General features: G+C 41.9%; 3 protein-coding genes across 3 annotated transcripts in view; 1 reads left to right on the top strand and 2 right to left on the bottom strand.

The window, feature by feature from the left end:
* Positions 1 to 673: 673 nt before the first annotated feature.
* On the bottom strand, positions 674 to 4757 carry desi1a (desumoylating isopeptidase 1a). Its single transcript, XM_085784733.1, has 6 exons — positions 4560 to 4757; positions 4226 to 4247; positions 3850 to 3919; positions 2337 to 2446; positions 2076 to 2198; positions 674 to 969 (listed from the first exon to the last, which is right to left on the bottom strand). Exons 1-6 carry the CDS (start codon positions 4648 to 4650, stop codon positions 879 to 881), a joined length of 507 nt encoding a protein of 168 aa, XP_085640859.1. The 5' UTR covers positions 4651 to 4757; the 3' UTR covers positions 674 to 878.
* Positions 4758 to 5297: 540 nt separating this feature from the next.
* flii (FLII actin remodeling protein) lies at positions 5298 to 18794 on the top strand. The gene is made up of 31 exons (XM_085784732.1): positions 5298 to 5397; positions 6936 to 7046; positions 7655 to 7726; positions 7928 to 8008; positions 8247 to 8494; positions 8703 to 8806; positions 8901 to 9076; positions 9346 to 9503; positions 10015 to 10099; positions 10473 to 10620; positions 10718 to 10848; positions 11048 to 11155; positions 11277 to 11381; positions 11545 to 11724; positions 11863 to 11945; positions 12209 to 12283; positions 12567 to 12650; positions 12775 to 12946; positions 13798 to 13905; positions 13998 to 14189; positions 14290 to 14388; positions 14527 to 14616; positions 14716 to 14855; positions 14950 to 15184; positions 15301 to 15455; positions 15551 to 15611; positions 15757 to 15885; positions 16503 to 16609; positions 16744 to 16849; positions 16940 to 17005; positions 17100 to 18794. The coding sequence occupies exons 1-31, from the start codon at positions 5335 to 5337 to the stop codon at positions 17232 to 17234; spliced, it is 3807 nt and encodes a 1268-aa protein (XP_085640858.1). The 5' UTR covers positions 5298 to 5334; the 3' UTR covers positions 17235 to 18794.
* A 1016-nt stretch (positions 18795 to 19810) lies between these two features.
* The window catches only part of llgl1 (LLGL scribble cell polarity complex component 1), a 37460-nt gene continuing 33414 nt past the window's right edge, over positions 19811 to 23856 (bottom strand). Inside the window, exon 24 of the mRNA XM_085784731.1 lies at positions 19811 to 22150. The gene's annotated coding sequence lies outside the window, so the exon portion shown is untranslated. The remainder of the gene's footprint in view (positions 22151 to 23856) is intronic.

The following is a 23856-nucleotide window of genomic DNA, read 5'->3' as shown; positions in this document are numbered from 1 at the left end:
AGAGATTCCACCATCCTTTTCTTCATTCCATTGAATAGAATATAATAATCATATTGATGCAAATGGGTACACTCAGATCAGTTCCATTGTAGTCAGCTACAGAAAACAGATATGTCGTGAACTAAGATCTTTACTTAAAAAACGTGTGGTAATACCAAAATGTGAATGAAATAAAACTAAGAATTACTTCATAATATATTAGCTTGATGCACTAATGTGCAAAGAGGTATTTAAATGTTGTATAAGCTTTAATTACAGCTATTAGATATGCAATATTTCCATATTTTGGACTTTAGTTGATATATAGTCTTGCAAAATGTAAAAATCTACATTGCAGTGCCTCACATCTGTTCAGGAAAAGACACGACGAAACAGGCTTTGTTACCATTCACTTCTAAAAGAAACTCTCCACAGTTGTGTTTGTGAAGAGGCAACATTCATCACACTCAACTTTCAGTGTGGGGGAAGTAAATGTCAGTAGCAGGCTGTGCTGGTATAATGCAAGACTCTGTCTTTCGTCCAACTGCTTGTAAGTACATTGCATTTTATGTCAACTCGATGTTAAGTGACCAAGGCACCCTCAAGCTTCATGAGGAGGGAAGTGAGTTGCCACTAAGTGGTTTTCATCAGCCGAATGGACTTTAAGGAGGAAATTATGCTTATATAATGAATTCCAAAGATTAAGTGCTAATCTGTCAGTTACAGCAATTAACTTTATAGATGAAAGAAAGAAAGAAAGAAAGAAAGAAAGAAAGAAAGAAAGAAAGAAAGAAAGAAAGAAAGAAAGAAAGAAAGAAAGAAAGAAAGAAAGAAAGACTTACTGACTGACTACAATGGAAGTGACCTGGAGAACACAGTGACTCTGCTGCTCTCTCAGTTTAGATGTTTCTTCCCCCGTTGATGACGTTTCCTCCTGGAGGGGCGATGTGGATGGAGTCCAGGATGGGCCGCAGTATCTGGCCAAACGGTCTGGAGGTGGATGGAAGGGAGGACGAGATTTGATTTGATATTTTAAACTCGATTACAGCACAACTGCTGCAGTTTTTAGAACTCATAAATTTAAAACTAATGTGACTGCACATTATACACAGACTGCCTTTGTTTTTGCTTTCACCACAGTGTTTGCACATTAGTTGTTCCCACTTCAGAAATGTAAGATGCTGTACTTCCAGTTACAATTTTCTGACTATTCTTTCAAGGTGTTGCAAATTATACATTTGAGGAAACAACTACATTTCCACCTATAACCCATGCACTAGAGCATCTGTATGGAAAGTTAGCACATGTGAGGCTATCATTTTAAAGATGAATCATTAAAGCACAGTTTATTTTTACATATTGGTTCACTGGAATGACAAAAAAATATTATAATATTATTTACATATGTATATATTACTATTGAAGTTTATTTGTATAGGGTTATAGAGGATTTCGTCCTATATAAAATCAATTACGTATATATTAGAAAATGATCATACATTGCCATTGTTAATATTAGTCTGACAGTCAACTAGTAAGTCCAGCAGCCAGCTAAATGTTATTTGTGGAAGAATAAGCATATTTCCCTCTGACATGTGGATGATTAACAGCATCAAGCAGCAAAATAAATGAAAAAAAAAAGACTTATAAAAGTTTTTTAAATATAGTACTGGGTGCAATACTTGAGCGAATGCACTTTCTTCCTTCTTAAGGAAGCTTGAAGAATATTAAGGCTTAATTCGGGTGTAGCTCAGGTTTGTGTTGCCCTTTATGCAACATCTCAGCAACTAGTGCTGCCTGTTCTCTCTAAATTGTGGCAGAGTCACACTGAGTTTGCAGCAGCACTTGTGTCTCCCCTATGACCGGCCACGTGACGGCTAAAAAGAGATCAAAGCGAGCCTGTAAAAACTAGTCCAAATAAAACTCCTCAGAGGACCACGTCACATTAACGTTTTGGTTCACTTGCAGGGTTTGAAACTTTATGTTTAAAAGTGTCCAGTCAAGAAGACGGTATTTTGAAACAGACTTTAAAAAAAAAAATTAAGTTAGTTGGTCATTTTAAGTAATTTGTGTATGTGTGCGAGGTTTACACTCACGTGGAGAGGACTTCAGATGGAAGGTCAGTGATGTAAGAAGGGATGGTCCTGCCTGTCAGAAACTGAGCCACCTCGTTGGTGAAGGTGTTGCAGTTGTGCTCAAAGAGACGATACCTGTCACCTCTAAACCGTGAAGGAAGGGAAGAGGGTTACTCAAATAACTGCTTTAATGCACGCCGACAAGCATAAAATCCTAATGAGTCAGTTTAATTGATAAACAACTAGTTGCTTTTCCATTTGAGAGATGAGTAGCCATTCAACCTGTATGTGCTTTCTCCCAGGGAAGAGAGGTACTCCATGAAGATTTCCTCAGACACCTCCGTCTCACCCAGCTCCACTACTGTGTCTGGAGGTCCCAGCATGGTCCCGCCCTGACAGATAAGCACACAACACACACAGGGGAAATATGTCACAACATATTTGACACATGCTGTGAGACCCGTTGAAGAAAACCACTGATGTGGGAGTGATACAAGAGTTACTGTGTCTGAGAACGAAAATTCATATGTCTGAGGATCATATGACCTTCATCCTCATAGATATATTTGTATCACTTTAACCACACAGCAGCCTGAAGCCAATCTAGTCGCTTCAGGCAGGAGGAAAATCCCCCATCACATATGAACGATTTAAAAGAAGCAATAGGCCAATTTTTTTGTATTTGCTAAAAGCAAGATTACATCACATGGAGCAATGACACTTGCAACTGGTTGGCTTGGTGTTTAAGAGCAGAAAAGTATTTAACTATTTAAAACATCAGATTTCATCAGTGCCTCTCCAGAATACGGGTGCAGCCTATTACTGGAGCTGTGGTTCTGTGGTTCACAGTCCTGAAGGAAGAAGCGAAACTCATAAGAAGCAGGTCTCTCTCTTTTTTTTTTAGATTGTTTGTTTTTATATTTTTCTATTTTACTTATTTTATGCTCAATATATTTTCCGATTGTCCTTGAAATGATTAAAACCATCAAAGCGTTTATTCCACCAACAAACGTTTCCTGTGTAACCACAGTCTAATCTCATTTTTTTCTGGGCTACAGACCAGCACTATAATCCAAAAATCATTACACACGCATAAAAAGGCACATGGTGGAACTTGGTGGATACTGTAATTCATTTTGTGTCACTCTAATCGTCACATGCTGCTGCCATTAACACCAACAACAACAGCACCGCCACCACATGTGTATTAAGACCCCAACAAATGCATAGTTGTATTTAGCCTTTTACATTTTAAAAATGACTCTGGAAATACAGGAATTTACCAAATTACACCTGTGGGCATGGAGGAGGATTTGAATCATTAATTTAGTGATTTGCCTGAGGGTATTGCAGTAACTTTGTGTTTTGTTTTGCACATGACAGAGGTGGTTTTTAATTAATACGTGGATTTTGTAAACGCACACAGCCCATATGGATTTTTTAAGGATTTAGTTTTAGCAGGACTGTGCACTGACAGCTGGAACACATAATCTGAATGACAGGAATCAAACCAAGCACTTCTAGTGTATTAATAGGTCTCTCTGCTGCACCTCTTGGTTTGCAGGTATGATGTGGATTTTTCACTCACCAAGAAACTTCCTTAGGATTTCATGTCTAGTGGACATGGCCCTACAGGCTTAGCACTAAATATACTTGTGTGGTCTGTTATCTTCAGTGTGTGTGTGTGTGTGTGTGTGTGTGTGCAGCAGTCTGAGATAGATGGCCTACATCTCCTTCATGAGCTCGTTTGATGAGACTTGTGAAACAGGAGTCAGTCCCCTTGTTACAGACTTACCGGTGAACAGCTGGAGATGCCCTCCCCTCCAAAAAAGAACTCATCACCGTATGCCACGATAGCTGTGTGCCTGGAAGAAAAAGTACTAATTTAAGACACTGGCATCATATCAAAGTTGGAGCAATATTTGCAGCATCATCTGAATAAATAGCCTATACACCTCAAGCTTTATCAAACAACACAAAATAGGCTAACACAGTTAGGACAAAAATAGAGACACTTCTAACAGCTGGTTGAAAATGTGCTGTGTTGTAGCCTATTATTATATATTTTTTTAAATCATAAATAAGCATACACCTGACTGAGCCACACATTAACCAGTGTTTTCATTAGGTCAGGAGGCAACCTATGAAAATATCAAAGAGGAGAATCATACCATATACCGTCCAGTTGTTTTCCTGCAAGAGAAGGAGAATGACGGAAGTGAGGGGAAGCAGGTTGAAGACGATCTTCTACAAACAAGCTATATTACGAAATGAAACTAACAAGTGGGGCAGTTTGATGTCAGCCCACAGATGTCAACGATCACTGATTCACTGACATAGATACCGCTTTACTTTTTATTAGCAAAATTAAATTCAATAAAAATCTTTTTATGAGATCGATACAAAGCACAACAGAAAGGGCATCTCCACCCGGCATTTGTTATCATCACTTATTTGTCCCCAAGGCCATGGCTGCATCGGATTTTTCATCTGTAGGCTACTCACCTAACATGATAGGGCTGAGGCTGCGAGCCATTCCTCTCGATAAGTCATAAATATACAGTTGCACGTTGTATCGCGTAGCATTTTTATCCATGTCGTTACCCTTTAAAATATGTCTTTAATGTTATTTTTCTGTTAGCGAGCTCAGCTCAGCTAGGGACCTAATAGCACAGCTGACTAGTGGAGCGGGGGGGCTCTACACCAATGATGTCATTACGTCTAAAGCTCACTTCCGATTCCAGCGCTTTCAAAATAAAATAAAAACCGTTGGACGGATTTAAATAATACATAATGAAGCCTTCGCGAGGTGTGGTTTTATTTTGAAGGAACGTTATCTTTGTTCCGGTTTTTACCATCTCATCACTGAATGACTTGACAATTTATTTGTGTTGACAGCGGTATTTTTTTTTTGTAGCGTACGTATCACGACTGAAGATGTTGGATGAAAGAAATGTGAACTTTTTAAATGTTTGTGCCTAAGGAAATGAAAACGTGTTTTTTTCGTCAAAACTAGGACACTGTCAGTATCGTTATTAGTTGTCATCATAACACATGGAGTAGCCTACGCGCTGTGGCCCATCCTCCAGACCCGAAGGTGGCGGTAAAACCACACAAACTGCAGCCTCTGTTATCTAGAAGGAGAAGAAGCCGTGGTTCTCGGCAGCAGCAGCAGCAGCAGCAGCAGCAGAAGCCGCCACAGCCCTGAGCCCTGAGCCCTCGCTGGCTTCTGCGGACCAAAATAGACAGTTGAGGGCTGAGCAGCTGACATCGACCAGAAATGGCTGCCACCGGAGTTCTTCCCTTCATTAGGGGGGTAGACCTCAGTGGAAACGACTTCAAAGTAAGGATTTTACTGAATAATATCTGACTTTGTGTTCACCGTGTTCAGCCGTGGCTGGTTGGTTTAGCTACGGACTCTGTAGAGAAACGGGCGGCTGAGGGCTGAGCTCGCCGACACACATTAGCCTAGCTTAACGGTAGGATTGGGCGTTAGCCAGTTGTCAGATGTTTGACATGGACAAAGTTTGAGAGCGACTCGTTTCAGCCACAAGCGTCCCGGCTAAATGTTAATACGTTCATGTTTAGCGGGTTGGTTTACTTTGTTTTACTTTATTAGCTGTTTAATCATAGTTTTTATAGGTCGAGATAACGCAGCTCTTTATTTCCAACGTCACGTTAGCTAGCCAGTGTAGCCTCAGTGTTGGCTAACTGTCTGGGTCAAAAAGCACAAGCTTCGCGTCAAATCACGTCAAGCTTTATCTGCGTTTAACCAAGATAATGCTGTTGCCAAAAACAACTTGAGTTTGTTTTGGAGGTTGGTTGGGTTGGCTTCAGACGCACAGTGTCGTCATGCTTGTAAATTTTGACCCACTTTGCGAGCTTAGTCTGGGGGACTGGAGAGGCTGCCCGACAGGCAGGCAGCAGTGACAGCTGAGATCATCTGGCATGAGCCGACAACTATTTGAGTACTTAACGCTGCCTGCCATGTCAGTATGTGAACAGAAGAAATAAACTAAACTAAAATAACGTGTTTATCTGTTAGTCATTGAATGGCTGACGATTAAAGTCTATTTTCAGCCAGTCTGGGCTGACATCATTTCCTCTGCCGAAATGGTTCCCCAGAACAAAAAGCCTCTACAAGCTTTTCGATATGTGTCCAGACTGTGTTGAAGATAATCTGTGTACACTGGACATCACAGCTGACCAGATGTCTGCTACATTCACTCATCTAGCTGATTTGTCCAGATTTGTGCTGTGACGCTCCCCATTACACTACCAGACTAACAGGAGCTTCATATTGCAGATTCAAATGGTTTTATTTGGGTAAATCAACGTTAAAACAAAGAATATTTTATAGATAATTTAACATTGCTTTTTTTTTTTTTTTTTACAACCTCCTGCCTTTTATCACACTACTTAAATGAAAAACATAGCATTGGTGACTACAGTCAGTAGAGAATGGTATTATTCTTACTCTATACTCTTAGTGTTAAACTTACGGACTCAGGGCTGTATACAAGATACACATTACAAAAACAGACAACACAATACATATAATTAAAGATGATGAAAGCTAAAAGTTCATATTTATTAACAATAATAAAACAGACATTTCTAAAAGGATAAAAATCATCTGTACCAATGTCTCCAGCACGGTGACTGTCTATCGGACAGTGCTGTACTTAATGCTAATCAAACTTAAAATGAGTTTGTTCTTTGAGGTGTCAAGTCTACACATAAATCCATACATCAGAGGTTTCCTAACACAGCTTTAAGAGTATTAACACGTGCGTTCACAAACATAATGTTTGTGCTCAGCCATCTAGGTCTCTTTTGTCTCAATTGTCATCATTTAGATTTATCTCGATTTCCTCACAGGGTGGGTACTTCCCAGAGCATGTCAAGTGTATGAGCAGTCTGCGATGGCTGAAACTGAACAGGACAGGACTGTGTTACCTCCCAGAGGAGCTGGCCTCTCTGCAGAAGCTGGTGAGACACTACAGACCTACAGTATTTGCTCATTCTTAACTTTGCTTCAGATGTCTGTTGATGACCGAGTCAAAATGTTTTTCATGTGTGCTACCTGCTCCACAAATAATAACTTTGAAGTCAGAGATAAGTGAAAAGGGCTATTATAGAAGTGGTATTGTAGTAATGAATGAATGAATAATAATAGTAATAGTAATAGTAATGAATGAATGAATAATAATAGTAAATTTATATAGTTACTCTTACCTGACCAAGAACACACACAGCCATGCTTTAAGCCTCCATATCTCTGATAGGATAATCTAATCCACTCTGAAGAGATGATCCATGCTAGCATGCTTGATCTTGCCAGGTGAAGGTAAACAAGATTAGTGTGTTATCATGGATCACAGTTGTTCCCTCTGGGGTGTGTTTAACTAAACTTCAGCTTTGGTTTGATCTTGTTTGTAGTTAAATAATTCTCTTTAGTCGCAGCCAGACATTACTTTGCACAGCAGTGACCACCAGGGCACCTTGTAGGGTTTATTCATACTGTTTGAGATCATTATGTAATGTTTGTTCGTTGCATTGTTAATCTGTTACCGAAACCTCTGCATTTCCTTCTTCAGGAGCATCTTTCAGTGAGTCACAACAGCCTGACCACTTTACATGGAGAACTGTCCAGCTTACCGAACCTACGGGTAACTGACACACACGAGAAAATACATATGAAGCACATGTAGATGATTTTGTTTAACACATTATCACCTTGAGCGCAGCAGTTATCAGTTGTTTGTTAGTCATGCAGATAACTGTGTAATGCTTTGACATATTCACACTGGTTATTGTCCCATATTCTAATCAAACTGTATTGCACTAAGACTGTTTCATTATGTGTGCAGGCGGTGGTAGCAAGGGCAAACAACCTGAAAAACTCTGGAGTCCCAGATGACATCTTTCAACTAGATGATCTCTCCGTGCTGGTATAACACTTTCCTGCCATCACCTCTCTTCTGTTTACTACACCCTTCTATATATTTTTCCAGTTCACTCGCACTTCTTCCATCAACGCATTTTCTTGTTTGTTTGTTTTTTTACCTTTTCTTTCCTTCCTAAACTTTACACCTTTTATCTCCCTGTTTTTTTTTATTGCTTTACCTGATTTACAACAAAAACGATCAAGTTTTCCCAACACTTTCCCCTTCATTTCTTGTGCTTTAGGACCTGAGCTACAACCAGCTGACAGAGATCCCCCGGGACCTGGAGAACAGCAGGAACATGCTTGTGCTGAATCTAAGCCACAACAGTATTGACTCCATTCCCAACCAGCTATTCATCAACCTGACAGACCTGCTGTACCTGGACCTGAGCGACAACAAGCTCGACAGCCTGCCACCACAGATGAGGCGCCTGGTGCACCTGCAGACACTTATCCTGAACAACAACCCACTGATGCATGCCCAGCTGCGGTAAAAAAAATACTTGACCTTGTTTCCCCTAATGCTGCCATTATTCTTTGCCATGTATCCCTCGATTCACACGCTCACCCAAAAACCCAGAAAATCTAAAAATATGATGTAGAGTTGGAGTGTCTATAAATGTGAGGAACATGGTTAGAAAACAGAAATTGGGATTTGTCTCGTGCTGCTCTGACTATTTGTGTGTGTGTGTGAGCAGTCAGCTGCCAGCCATGGTGGCTTTACAGACTCTGCACCTGAGGAACACCCAAAGGACCCAGAGCAACATGCCCACTAGCCTGGAAGGACTGACACACTTGGCAGGTAATGCGCATACACACACACACACACCATTTTCACATACACTTTGTTTCTCTCTGTCTTGACATCTACAATTTTCACAACTGTCCCTCCCCAGATGTTGACTTGTCCAGTAACGACCTGACCCGGGTGCCGGAGTGCCTCTATTCACTGGGCAGTCTAAAGAGACTCAACCTGAGCAGTAATCAAATCTCTGAACTCTCCCTCTGCATCGATCAGTGGACTCAGCTGGAGACACTGAACCTGAGCCGCAACCAGCTCACCTCACTGCCCGTAAGTCCCATAGTCATGACACAGCTGTCCTTATAAACCACTTGCTTACAGAGTGTAGGTAGTTGACAAAACTGTCTTAATTATTAAAGGAGAAATTCAAATTTTTGTGAACCATCTTTTTGACAACGGTTGTTTACTGTGTAATTTCTTCATCTAAAAACAGTTCCTTCCTTGTTAGTAAACTGTGGTGATGATCAGATAGTTATTGTGATGCTCTCCGCTGTATAATTAGTGTAAGATGTTACAATTTTGCTCGTGTCTCTTTCCAGTCTGCCATCTGTAAGCTGTCCAAACTGAAGAAGCTGTACGTAAACTCCAACAAACTGGACTTTGACGGGGTTCCCCCGGGTGTGGGCAAACTCGCCAGCCTCACCGAGTTCATGGCCGCTAATAACAACCTGGAACTCATCCCTGAGGGTCTCTGCAGGTGGGCTTTGGTTGAGAGTGATTTATTCAAAATAATTTTATTTCTTTTTTTGGGGGGGGCTTTTTTGCCTTTACTTGATAGTACATAGTGAGATAGACAGGAAAGGGGGAGGCAGAGAGAGGGGGAATGACATGCAGGAAAGGTCTGCCCGACACGGGATTCGAACCGGGGACGCCTGCGTTGAGGACTGTAGCCTCTACATGGGGCGGCCGCTTTAACCACTGCGCCACGCACCGCCCCATAATTTTATTTCTAAGAGAAGAGCCAGATTTTGAAGGTTTAACATGAGTCAGACTTACAAACTGATTTCAAGTGTTTATCCAATCAGCAAATAAGCTGACACAAGAAAAAAAAATGTTTGTTTGGCTCTTGTCTCCCTCCAAGTCAAATCAATGTGAACTTTACACAGCCAAATGTAGAAATGTATTACAGTTAGGAAATCACTCTTTGCCTTTTATCAACACACATTATGTGAATAATTGAATAATTGTGGGTTTGTGATGTTTTGTAGGTGTGGCAAGTTGAAGAAGCTGGTGCTGAATAAAAACAGGCTGGTGACGCTGCCCGAGGCCATCCACTTCTTGACTGATTTAGAGGTACAATAATAACCTTCGCATTGAGATTGGGAAATGATGAACAAATGAGGCTTGACAACTCATTAATCCACCATGTTCATTTGTGATTATACACACAGGATATGATAATGAAAATGAATGTGATATGTTTTTAGAGCAAGCGCAAAAGGATTTAATAATAATTATATAGTGTTGCAATAAACACAAGATTCAGCATACTGTTCGGGATATTCACATTCTTTAAGGAAGATTATACAGTACATACTTTTTTCCCCCTGATTTGAAAACTTGTGGTAACAGTTAAATTGTTACAACCATAACCTAATTTATATTTTATTTATTCTTTTAACAAAAATCTCTGTCAGTAAATCTGTTTTCATTAACTTCTCTTCAGATGCTGGATGTGCGTGAGAACCCCAACCTGGTGATGCCTCCGAAACCAGTGGACAGAGGAGCAGAGTGGTACAACATCGACTTCTCCCTACAGAACCAGCTCCGGCTGGCCGGAGCCTCGCCTGCTACTGTAGCTGCTGCTGGAGGAGGTGTGTGTGTTTGTGTGTCTATTATGCATAGCGATTGTTCATGACTATGTTGTATAAATCAGTGTTTAAACCAGCATCTGTTTCTACACCTGTTCAGGAGCCAGCCCCAGGGATCACCTAGCGAGGAAGATGAGGCTACGGAGGAGGAAGGACTGTTCTCAGGACGATCAGGCCAAGCAGGTGCTGAAGGGCATGAGTGACGTCGCACAGGAGAAGAAGAACTTAGAGGTAAGGGGCAAAATATGGCAAGAGTAAAATGATCTGTTGGTATTAGTTTGTTTGATGTTTATCAGAATACATTGCATTAACAGCAGCTGGTTTAATTACTCTGCGAAGAGATCGATTGGTTTAGAAACCTCCAATAACTTGAAGGTTGAGGAACAAGTGAAGGAAGAATAAAAACACAACTCATCTGCTTATTGTGCAGGAAAACGGAGAGTTGAAGTATGCTGATCTAAAGGTCCGACGCTGGGACAAGAGTCTAGAGAAACCTCATCTGGACTACTCTGAGTTCTTCATGGAGGACATAGGACAGGTAATATATATGTGTGTGTGTGTGTGTCGGTGGTCTGCAGCTCCCAGATGTCCACTCTGTGTCTTTTTCTTTCTAAGATTGACAACAGTCTGTATTCATATCTTCCTGTCCCTCCCTCCAGGTTCCAGGTGTATCAGTGTGGCAGATAGAGAACTTTATTCCCATCCAAGTGGATGAAGCTTTCCATGGCAAGTTCTACGAGGCAGACTGCTACATCATCCTCAAGGTAACGGATATCTTTAAATCCGCCACAGTTACAGTAGATATTTTTTCTCTAGAAAGTAAAGGCTGTCATGATTTGTATCTGCATCAATCAAGAGACAGATTAACAAACTGGATCATCTGTGAGTTCACACTCCCTGTCTCCCATTCTTCTCTGTGCAACGCAGACCCTCCTGGATGATAACGGAGCGCTGACCTGGCAGATCTACTACTGGATCGGTCAGGAGGCCACACTGGACAAGAAAGCCGGCTCTGCCATCCACGCCGTCAACCTCCGGAATTTCCTCGGAGCCGAGTGCAGGACGATAAGGGAAGAGATGGGAGACGAGAGCGAGGAGTTCAGCGCCGTACGTATTAACATAGTCATTAACACACATTAACAGCTCTTTAAAATGCATTTTGTTTTTCGTTGATTTTGGTAGAGAAGCTTTTAGACCTTCAGCTGCTTCCTGCCGTTGTAAATGAGCCTTTTGTCTCGTGTGTAGGTGTTTAACAATGAGATCTCCTACATCGAGGGAGGAACAGCCAGTGGATTCTACACTGTGGAGGACACTAACTATCCCGCCAGGTAGCCTAGAAGAAAATATATATCTTGTGCTGATTTCATTCATCATCTTTATTCCTTTGGAAGTCAACACAAATTTTCTTTTGTTGTTAAACTATGACTTTTATTGTCCAAACAGTTTCAGATGAGATTTGTAGCTTTGTTTTGAAACGTCTGAATTAACGGTGACGGCTTGTTACACATTCAGCTGTGATGAACTGTATCCTGTGATGTGTGTGTCAGGGTCTGCTCTGGAAACATTTGAACCCTTTTTGTGTCTTAACCAGGTTCTACAGAGTTTACGGCAAGAAAAACATCAGACTGGAGTCTGTTCCTGTGAAGGCGTCCTCCCTCGACCCACGGTGACTCTCACACACCCAAATATACCCCATCATACTGTATACACTTGCATATTTTGCCTCACCCTCCTACATACCTTTCACATGCACACACACACACACTCCCCATTCCTCATGCCTATGGCATCCCTCTTATCTCTGTCTGACGTCATCAGCGCATTTACTGTCGACTTCAGTTGATCTGTAGCTCATTTTATCCCACTGCTCTTCGATCCTGTACGTAAACTGTCTCGCTCAAGTGAAGCACCGTGTCCATAACATCCTGCCTTTCTCTCCTCTCTGGCAGCTTTGTCTTCCTGTTGGACCCCGGGCTGGAAATCTTTATCTGGAGAGGAGCCAATGCTACACTCAGCGGCACGACAAAGGCCAGGTGAGGCACAAATCCAATGCCAATGCAAACTTTACAGTCAGTTTTCCATGCTAGGGAAGCAATTACACAGCACATTACTGCAGCGATCCAAAGCGGCGCCTGTGCTTTATTGTCGTTCCTCCAGGCTATTTGCTGAAAAGATAAACAAGAATGAACGTAAAGGGAAGGCGGAGATCACAACGCTCATGCAGAACCAGGAGCCACCAGGCTTCTGGGAGGTGCTGGGAGGACAACCAGAGGAGATCAAGAAACACGTACCAGATGACTTCTCTCCCATCAGACCCAAACTATACAAGGTAAATCCTTCATGCAGGTGTTAGTCGTGGATGCTAGCAGGAGTTCACATGTGGATTTAACCCTCTGGGACCTATGATCACGCCGGCATGATCAGATCACATGACGTCTTCAAAGCGCTGTTAAAAACAAAACTAGGTCACATGGAGCGCTGCCATCAACTTCCCTCTAAAGTGCTGATTTAAAACATTTAAAAACAGTTTTTATTTGCTTTGACAGACCATGAGATATGATAGTTCTAATTTGATAGTACAAAAAATATTGTAAGTATTGTTGCATTTCTTTCCATACATTTGGTAAAAAGTGGTTGAATCAGCTGATACTATACATGCTGAATATACCAGAGACATCGGACGTGTGTGTGTGTGTTTTCAATTCAGATACTACTTTACCTACTTTATTATCAGATCATATAGATGAAGATATGCTGAAAAAAAAGATACCAAGCATGGGCATGTTAAACATTTTTTATGTGGTAGGCTATATAAAGCCAAAAATATTAAAAAACGGTCAAAATAGGCTCCGCCCCCTACAGGTTATGGCAGTGTTGGTGTAATGAAATTGTCCAGGAGTGTGAGTAGGAAGTTGACTGTTGAGCTCTCTGCTTGATCACAGGCCTATGGTCACATGTAACTATATTTATGTAACTGCATCATGATGATTTACCGTGTGGGGGCTCAAATAAGTTTGGATGTCAGTTAACAGCAAAATGGCCTTACACCGCCATCTTTTAACATCAGATCTTTCAGGCAACAGGTCAACAAATGTCTCAGTAAGATGATACGGGAAACTGTTCCAAAAGGCAGGAAGGAGTGTGATGTTTACTGATGTTTTGTTTGTGACTGTCCTGTAGGTGGGCCTGGGTCTGGGCTACCTGGAGCTGCCTCAGGTGAACTACAAGCTGTCAGTGGAACACAAAGACCACAAGATCAAACTGGACACCCTGCCGGAGCTCAGACTGGTGTGTTTATCTCCTGGCCTTGTTGCATGACCTACTTAACTTCTTCTTGTTGTACACAGTCTTGATTTTCTTTCTTCTTTCCCTCTCCTCAGGTGCAGTCTCTGCTGGACACTAAGTGCGTGTACATCCTGGACTGCTGGTCCGACGTGTTCATCTGGATCGGGAGGAAGTCTCCGCGTCTGGTGCGAGCCGCCGCCTTAAAACTTGGTCAAGAGATCTGCTCCATGCTGCACCGGCCCAAACACGCCTGTGTCACCCGTAACCTGGAGGGCACCGAGTGTCAGGTAACAAATACACCAGTGACCTGCATCTGGTCTTGTGACACTTTGTGTATTTTACACAAAGCTAAACTGACCTTTGTGTCTCTCTTTGTGTCTTCACCAGGTGTTTAAATCCAAGTTTAAAAACTGGGATGACGTGTTGAAGGTGGACTACACCAGAGCAGCTGAGACTGTCCAACAGAAAGACAACCTGCAGGGCAAGGTGGGTGATGTTTGTGTGTGTGTGTGTCCCAAAAATCTAACGGTTGATACTTTGAATATCAGGCTACTAGTCAAATATGACTCATCTGCTGAAGCTGCTTCGTGTCTCATTAAATACTGTCTGTGTTTCCTCTGACAGGTGAAGAAGGACACTGAGCAGAAAGACCAGATGAAAGCTGATCTCACAGCTCTCTTCCTCCCCAGGCAGCCAGCCATGCCACTCACTGAGGTAACCACACACACACACACACACACAGTTTCTCATCTCCCTCATTTGATTTGGCAGAGGTAACAAAAACAAACTCCTCGTTGTGTGTTTTCTGTCCAGGCTGAGCAGCTGATGGAGGAGTGGAACGAGGACCTGGACGGTATGGAAGGATTTGTGCTGGAGGGAAAGAAGTTTGCCCGTCTGCCAGAGGAGGAGTTTGGACATTTCTTCACACAGGACTGCTACGTCTTCCTCTGCAGGTGTGTGTGTGTGTTGATGCGCCAGTGGTGGAAATTTGTGTCTTGAAGTGTGTGTGCTCCATGAAAATCCTCTAACGTCACTGTGCCCTCTCAGGTACTGGGTGCCTGTGGAGTATGAGGAGGACGAGAAGGAGAAGAAGGAGGGCGAAGCTGGTGAAGGAAGAGGCGGTAAAGGAGGAGAAGAAGAGGAGGAGGACAAGCAGCCAGAGGAGGACTTCCAGTGTGTGGTTTACTTCTGGCAGGGCAGACAGGCTTCCAACATGGGCTGGCTCACCTTCACCTTCTCACTGCAGAAGAAGTTTGAGAGTCTCTTCCCTGGAAAACTGAAGGTGTGAAGAAAGATTTCCCAAAAAGAACATTCCTTTGTCGTTGTGTGTATGTACTTTAATTTCTGTGGCAACAGCTTCACGCTGAAATAAACCCGCTGCCTGTTTCTATGTTTTAGGTGGTGCGGATGACTCAGCAGCAGGAGAACCTCAAGTTCCTGTCGCATTTCAAGAGGAAGTTCATTATTCACAAAGGGAAGAGGAAACAGAAGACGGACTCGGCCCAGCCCTCCCTCTACCACATACGCACTAACGGCAGCGCGCTTTGCACTAGGTTCATATGCATCCTGTTGTAACACCATCATTCAGCCACTGCAGCAAACTCATAAGCACTGATAGTTATTGTTTATTTTTTCATCTCTCCCTTAGGACCATCCAGATTGGGACAGATTCAAGTAATCTCAACTCAGAGTTCTGCTTCATTCTCAAGGTTGGAATATTGATGTTTTTAAATATAATATAGAGGTTTTTTTTGTTTGTTTTATTTTTACATTAGATGTCTTTGTGTCCCAGCAGAGATTTCTTCTCCCTCTAAAACAGCCCTCTGCTTCTTCTTCTGGTTTCTTTTTCTGCAGGTACCATTTGAGAGCACAGACAATCAGGGCATAGTTTACACCTGGGTGGGCCGAGCTGCCGACCCCGACGAAGCCAAACTGGCCGAGGACATCATGAACAGCATGTTCGATGACACGTACAGCAAACAGGTCAGTTTTGTGTGTAAGAGAGTAATGTTCCTGTATAAATGTGAATTTCAAATTTGAAATATTCAAACAAACAAACAGAAGTTCCCAACTTCTACTGACTTGTGCTGCTTTTACTTGATGGAAACTTCCACTGCTTTCATCTAATATTTCATCTTATAATTATATAATATACATAATTCTCTTCTAAACAGCCATAGGGCCATCCCATTGATGCAAAGTTTTAATTAGAAACTTAAAGAGTTCACCTGACAAACAGGCAGGTGACACTGCTGTTCTTTACGTTGTCTGGACCTTAAAATCAGAAGTACAACATTTCCCAATGTTGCCATGGTTTCTGTACTTGTTTTTTGATGTGTGTGTCATCTGCACCCTGAAATCTACCAGACGCACACAAAGTGCACAACCATGTGAACAACGTAACACAGCAGCTGTTAAAGTTACACATGATTTCAGTTTTCATCCAACTCCTCAACTTTTCACTTCAACTTCCACTAAATCTCATGTTGTTAGTCTGACTATGTCACATGTTGTATTGTCAGTTGCGAACCCAATAACAGTTTGTATGAGAGCTTGAAGCGATGTTCTGTCTCAACTGATGAGCCTGCCTTGTCTCCCAGGTGATAAATGAGGGGGAGGAGCCGGAGAACTTCTTCTGGGTGGGGATTGGTTCTCAGAAGCAGTACGACGAGGATGCGGATTACATGAAACATGCTCGACTCTTCAGGTGAGCGACCGTCACTCGTTTTACCTATTTTCCTTTCTCTCTCTGTCTTATCTTCCCTTGCTTCCTCAACACTTTCATCTTTCCTCAGTTTTTGTCTTCCTCACCGTTTCTTCCTCCCTCTCTCGCTGCCTCAGGTGTTCCAACGAGAAGGGTTATTTCTCTGTGTCAGAGAAATGCTCAGACTTCTGTCAGGACGACCTGGCCGACGACGACATCATGTTGCTGGACAACGGCAAAGAGGTAACGATTAGCTGATGTTTGACCCTCACAGCTGGATGTCATCTCTTCATCCTCTTACAGTGTGGTTGATGTTTCCTTGTTGTCTCTCAGGTGTACATGTGGGTCGGCACTCAGACCAGCCAGGTGGAGATTAAACTCAGTCTCAAAGCCTGCCAGGTGAGCCAGAAATCTCCAGCTCTTTGTCGTCACATTCCTGATTTTTTCTCCTTCCACATCTCCTCCTAATCCCTTTCCTCCTCTTCCTCGCCAGGTTTACATCCAGCACATGCGCTCCAAGGAGATCGAACAGCAGAGGAAGCTCCGACTGGTGCGGAAGGGAAACGAGCCTCACTGCTTCACGCGCTGCTTTCACGCCTGGGGAGCTTTCAAAACCCAGCTGTCATAGACAGACGCTCTCTGAGCCATACACGCGCGCTCAAAAACGCTCACACCTACTTACACATCATACGCTGCCATGTTTTTTTTTTTTCTACCAGTTGATGATGATGATGTCTATGCCTGTAACCCAGCTTTACCTGAGCTCTGGTCCCCACCCTCCATCCTGCTCGTCACTGTCCGAGCGTGCAGACACACAGATTTACCTTCAGCACAACACCCCCAGTCAGAGAGCATCGGTCTGGTGACGGGGCAGCTTCTGTTGAATATCAGTTTTTCTACAATCTTATTTTTAGCCACACGTCTAAATGCTGAGGTGGACTAAGAGAAGAGAATTATGTTTTGAGATGAAATAGATCTAAGGTGTACAGAGGCTTTATAAAAACCCAAAGGGAGGTGGATCCCCCGAACATATCAGTCTGTTTTTTTGCTGCTTCCACTTGGCTTGTGCTGCACGGTCAGTAGTGTTCAGTGGAGGAGCTCATTACGACAACAGTCACTTCTCTGTGCTTTAGTGCCACTTTACGCAGCTCATCTGAAGCAGTTTAGGCCAGATAAGTTTATTTTACAGTTTAGTTTTTTGTTGTTTTTCCTCCTATCATTGAGGGACTGAACCGAAAACAGCACTATAATTGTTTTCCTGAGGAATGTTGGTTTATATAAATATATATATTTTTCTGTTGTGTGGACTATACATGGTATGTGTGTGTTTACCCCATGCGCCTTTCTTTACATCAGTCTTGTTTAATCTCTGCTCTCACTTTCTCGTTCTTGACGGTTGATCTGAAACTTTGTGTCTGAGATCTGTTTGAACTATGTAAAGATGCTTCGGACAGTTATGTTTATTTGGCCAAAGAAATTTAGAGGGCAGTTTGTGAGTGTTGGACTGTGAGACAGAGTTTTGTTTTATGTTAATGTGCAATCAGTAGAGCTCAGGAGATCCTGAAATTTCATAACAATACTGTGTTCTTCTACGTTACAGGCTGCATTCAACTTGATCTTTATTTTCTTGCTTTTCTGGAATGGGGAAGATAAGAGAAAGTTTCTGTCCAAAACTAAGAGTAATAATTTAAAAGTAAATGCATGATGTTTAAAGTTACATTGATCTGAAAATGTTGCTTTTATTTTAAACCTGTTGCTTGTTTTGGATCAAAACTTGACTTTTAATTAATTCACAAATTTTGATGGGAGATCCCGTGCACCATATCAGAGACATATCTCAATGTAGTGACTGCTTCCACTGACCTTGGATCAGAAGTTCATGTTTTCCAGTCAACTGATGACCAGTGGTGCCAGCATCCACTTCTTAAACACTGTTGCAGTGTTTGAGACCATGTGACCTGTGTAATGTGCAGGCATTGGTCCAAACAAGATATCTGTGTATTCCCAAATGGCTGCAACATTTATTTTGTTTTCTTTACACTATAGTTTTGGGGGATGAACTGTATGCCTGTCAGTGTGTTGGGTCCTACACACATGTATGTGTGTATGAATATGTGCACATGCTCCTGATGCCACCTGCAGATGCTTTATTTATGTATTTTATATAAAAATAAAATCTCACATCGCACATGTTGTCACCTGGCTTCCCTGACTGCCATCTATAATAATACTTAACGTGTTTGTATGTAAGGTCAGTTCCATACTGCCAACAGAGCATCTAACATCAAACTGCTAAACTGGAACATTTGCAGGTTGAGGCCGAGAGTTGTGAAGTCACCAAACCCATTTTTATGACAGCAAAAAAGTGGTACATTATCCTCCTTTAGTCATAGGGGAAAAAAATCTTTATTTTTAGAAATGCATTTACCAATCTTTCCTTTCTTGCTGAGCTCGGTAAGATCAATATGTAACATAGGTATATGTGTATAAAGTAACTGTCCTGACCAAGAAACAGTGAAGATACTCTAGAAGGTTTTCTGCAAATAGACTTTGACACATAAACCCCCCAGAGTTTAGTTGATCGTTTATTCTGGTATAAGTCTAAAATTAAGATAAAATCCACAACATTATTTGTTGAACATTTGGAGGTGATGGTGAGATGCTTGTGTTTAGTGCAGAGCCAGGCCAGACGTTTCCCTGTTGCGTGTCTTTAAGCTAACCTATTTAAGTCTATTGAATGGATATGGGAAAAAAAAGTGTTATACTGCAAAAATTCAAAATCTTTCCAAGAATATTTGTCTTATTTCTTGTCAAAATGTCTCATTTCTAGTCTAAACTAATCTCTTTCCACTTAAAATACGACTCATCACCTAAAAATTTACTTGTTTTTAGTACATTTTCAATTGAAATAAGTAGAAAAATCTAGCAGTGAAAGCAAGTTTAAGTGCTTGTGATAAGAAAGAAAAACTTGCTCCACTATCAGATTTTTCTATTTCAAGTGAAAATATGCTTGAAAGAAGTAAAAACTGTCTAAAAACAAGCTACTTTTTAATGTCATGAGTCTTATTTTAAGTAGAATTAGATTTGTTTTGACTAGAAATGAGACAAATATTCTTGGTAAGATTTTGAGTTTTTGCAGTGTACAGAGTCATTAACAGTTAACAACAAAGTGTTTTTTTCTGACAAGCACGACAGCAGACCGAGTCCCATGGAGAGAGTAAATAATTTTATTAACATTCACAATTCTTCATCAGCCAAAAATGCTAAATGACCCGATTAAAATCCTACACACGAAACTGAATCACAAAGTAGAAACAAATTCATCTTAACTGTGGAGTTAAAAAGGTGATCTGTGCCAGCTGTAGCATGAAAGGGTTAATTATTCGTGTGTCAACCAAATAACCAAAAAAAGCGTACTTGAGTAAAAAAAAAAGCATGAACATGAGTCCTAGCTGTTGAGCTACATTAGTTAGTAGTGAGATCCCTTTTTTTACTTTTTATGTTCTTTTACACAAGGTGATGGAGACACTAGGAATACTGCGCCGTCTTCCGGCTACGACAGGTTCTAACATTTAACTCTATCGTTGGCTTACCCTTATAAACCTGTCTTTTCAGGACCTAGATATAGATATTGTATAAATTTGTGTTTTTCTTTTTTTTTTTTAACACGGTGAGACTTTAAAAACTTAAAAAGTACTGGTGATCAAAGCTCTGCATCTCGCCAATATTACCCAGAGTGCACCAATTCGCAGAAAAACCCAAAGCCGAGATCTCCTGGGTGCATCACCATACGTTACATTTAGCATTCAGACTGACTTTGTTTCCTTCGTCACAACTTCCCTGAGTCCTGTCAAGAAGATTTCTGTGTGAGATGATGAAATGTTAACAGAGGGGGGAGGATTCAACTCCAGGCTCCTTATCTTACCACATTCTTTACCTTCATGTCTTTGATTTCAAAAATATCTCATCAGCCCTGGTTTCACCAAGGGAAATTGAGGATAAAAACTGAAACTTTATTCTCAAACAATGAACTTGTGTGTTCATCTCATACTTCAACCTGAGGAATCACACAATACAGACTAACCTCTTATCTAATGGTCCCAATGATCAAAGTCTTCACTGAGGACAGAGCTGCTGTCACAGAGATGAGAGCTGGAGGCGCAGCTGCATCAGGCTGCTGAGAATACACACTGCAGCTGTGTCGTACCGTAACCCCACGTTTGTCTGATAAAAACCAGAATTTAACTAATTTAGACTGCAGTTGAGATAAACCAAGTATGCATTCACAACTTAAACCTTGCATTTAGTGATAAAGTTATTTCAAAAAGTGTCAAAAATATTATTTCACCAAAATATGCTCTAGTCTTTTAAATCGTAGCACCACCTTCACTTTCCTCCTCACCAGCTGGTTCCCTTTGAAATTACTGTCAGCTCATTCCTCCTGCGTCCTTCCACTCTCTTTGTCTTTAAAATATCTTTACTTTCTCCAAAAGCCGTTAGAAACATATGTAACAGACACGTCAATCTCTGCGATACAAAGCACCTTCAGTTTCTCGGCTCTTTCCTTCAGTACCAGGAGAGTAGACGGAGAGCTTATTAAAACCTTGGTGAAAATGTGCTTCTGTGGAACAGCTCGGGCTGATAGTTGATCTGTGCACCACCTCAACCCGCAAACGACACTGGGTAAAAGGCAATCAACTGCCCCGACTGGCACCTTAGAGGGGAGGAATAGAAATGCTACAACTTGTAATACTCAAATATTCAAAATACTTCATTTTCTAGTTTTGATCTCTTCAAACACTACAACGCTCCCTCCTCCAGTCTCAGCTGGACATCCTCAGTTCATACACAGGGTCGTTCACACAGGGCTGTGGTGTTGTTAAGCAGCGTGCACGACAATTCATCACATCTAGTGTGCACAAGGAATCGACAGGCGCGTTTGGCAACGGAGCGCCGCTTCCAGTTCCAACTGTGGGGGGGGGGGGACTTGGACCGATACAGGCACGCCACAGAACTGTGGGTAGAAAAATAAAAACAGAAACGTCACCGCTAAGTCTCCCATGCAGAGTGTAACAGCCCTTTCTTCGAAGGCTGAGCCACAGTCATTAAGCTCGACCGCCTCCGCTGGCTGGGAAATGCCCTGGAACCACCGAGTCGCCCCCGGGGGGAAAAGGCTGACTGATCGCACCGGGCGTCGATATGGATGATGGAAATTTCAACCGTTTGTTCTTGAAATCAGAATCATCAGGTCCGCGTCCATGCAGAACCAGGCTGTCCTCAGCTGGACTTGGTGTCTCCATGCGGGACGTGATGTCATGTTTCCAAAGTGGTTACAGGAGAAGAGGTTGATTTAGTTCTTCCAGTAGAAGAAGCCACAACAAGAGTCTTCAATGTATTCTTTGTCCATAGCGAGGCTTTCCTCCCAGTTTGTGCCAGGCGAGTGCAGAGTGCTGGCTGGGGGCTTCGCAGTGGCTGATGGGAGATGTTTGTGGTGCAGCACTGACATCCAGTCCATCCAGACCACTCGAGCCCTTCCCTGTAATACTTCAACAGCAACATCAGAGGAGAACATGAGCAAAGACATCCCAACTTTACACTGAGACACAGCTTTGTTCCAAACACTGTTCACATCATTTAGCTGGAAATCTACCAAAGGCAACATGAGGCCTCGTCTGTGCTGAGTTCAATGACACTGGGTAGAAGCAGGTGTGCTTTATATTAGGTTTAAAGGGACAACAAGGAGTTTTGGAAAGCGAAGTGTTTTCATACTACATTTACCATGACACATTTACCGGCGCAAGACGGACGTCTTGCCAAGAATGTTTTCATTCATCAAGAATGAAAGTCAGAGGTTCGAAGACGATCAGATACCGTCGTAGTTCCGACCATAAACGGCGATTCGGCGGCGTTATACCCATGACCCGCCGGGCAGCGTCCACGAAACCGAAAGGAAACGCTGGTCGGCTCGCCCAGCATTTCCACCACCACTAATAATAACAAAATAACGATAGAGACAAAACGATATATTTATCGAAAATGGACCCATTACCAAGTGTGGGTAACGTAGATTCATCCACATTAAAGTGGAATTCCGGCGTAAGTGTAAACCATGGTCAAACACACCGTAACACTGAGTTAGACCCCCCCTCGAGAGATCAATTTTTTAGTCGATCACCGAGTGCACCGGAGTTCCGCAGCTCAATCAACAATTACCTCATGGAAATACAATCAGAGTTTTTTTTATTTTTATCTTGCATATCACTTTATAACTATTATTATCGAGTGCTGGCCACGATATAGGCGCAAATGAGCATTTTTAAGAGCTGCGGAACTCCGGTGCACTCGGTGATCGACTCGTCAGGGCTTCCTCACCAACGAGCGGCTCCCGGAGGAGAAGTAGGTGAGTTGAGTTGCATCTCCTTGCTAAAGAAAACAGGCAAAGCTAGCAGATGTTTGACAACTCGTACTACGTGCTGGGACCCTGTGTGTACTATTGATGACATTTGGTGCAGTTCTGAGCATTATTTTGGGCAAATGGTGGCGTTTTGGTTGCGGTCAGACAGTGGATCCGGAGAGCGCCGTGTGTGGCGATATTGCGGTATTTGCTGAAGTTGGTGGATCTCGTGAATGTAGCGGTCGGGCAAATTGATCTCTCGAGGGGGGGTCTAACTCGGTGTTACGGTGTGTTTGACCATGGTTTACACTTACGCCGGAATTTCACTTTAATGCAAGACTTTTTTATAACCAAATACAAACTCCTCGTTGTCCCTTTAAGTTTATGTTTATTGTCATTGCATGATATATACATGAAATTTTCTTTGGCAGTTTCTCTCCTGTAGCAGCAAAGACCATTTAAAAAGTTAAAAATTAAAAATAAAAATATATAAAGTGCAATGTGTCAGTAAATAATTAAATATCAACAACATATTAAACATGAACTACGTAAAATACAGTAAAAGCAATATCAACCACAGCAAGTCATGTTATTTGCATGTGTGGTGGGGGTTTGTATAGATCTTTAAACCATATGGCCAATAGAAAAAGAGAACACTGGAGGCCAGTAACAAAAAATATGCAAGACATGTTAGATCATATATTGGAATTAGTTTTGATCCAAAAAGACCAACAGAATATCAAGTTCAATTTCATTTCTTGCTGCAACAGTCAGTAAATCAACTGATGTAAGGTTTGTGGGTTTTCAGACAAAATAAAATGAAAAAGACACCACTTTAGGCTCTGAATAGATATAT

Source organism: Trachurus japonicus, chromosome 8 (assembly GCF_045865225.1).
Source record: "Trachurus japonicus isolate A0001 chromosome 8, Traja_1.0".
Classification (NCBI taxonomy): domain Eukaryota; kingdom Metazoa; phylum Chordata; class Actinopteri; order Carangiformes; family Carangidae; genus Trachurus; species Trachurus japonicus.
This window is presented reverse-complemented; position numbering and strand designations above follow the sequence as displayed.

Bases quoted from the DNA above. Each gene is read 5' to 3' on its own strand.
- desi1a (XM_085784733.1), bottom strand. From the start codon at position 4,650: ATGGATAAAAATGCTACGCGATACAACGTGCAACTGTATATTTATGAC. The intron at 3,920-4,225 runs GTATGATTCTCC...TTTTTCTTCCAG, and splicing joins AAACAACTGGACGGTATATG to GCACACAGCTATCGTGGCAT. The intron at 970-2,075 runs GTGAGTGTAAAC...ATCCACCTCCAG, and splicing joins CCATCTGAAGTCCTCTCCAC to ACCGTTTGGCCAGATACTGC.
- flii (XM_085784732.1), top strand. From the start codon at position 5,335: ATGGCTGCCACCGGAGTTCTTCCCTTCATTAGGGGGGTAGACCTCAGT. The intron at 7,047-7,654 runs GTGAGACACTAC...TTCCTTCTTCAG, and splicing joins TGGCCTCTCTGCAGAAGCTG to GAGCATCTTTCAGTGAGTCA. The intron at 14,389-14,526 runs GTGGGTGATGTT...TTCCTCTGACAG, and splicing joins AAGACAACCTGCAGGGCAAG to GTGAAGAAGGACACTGAGCA.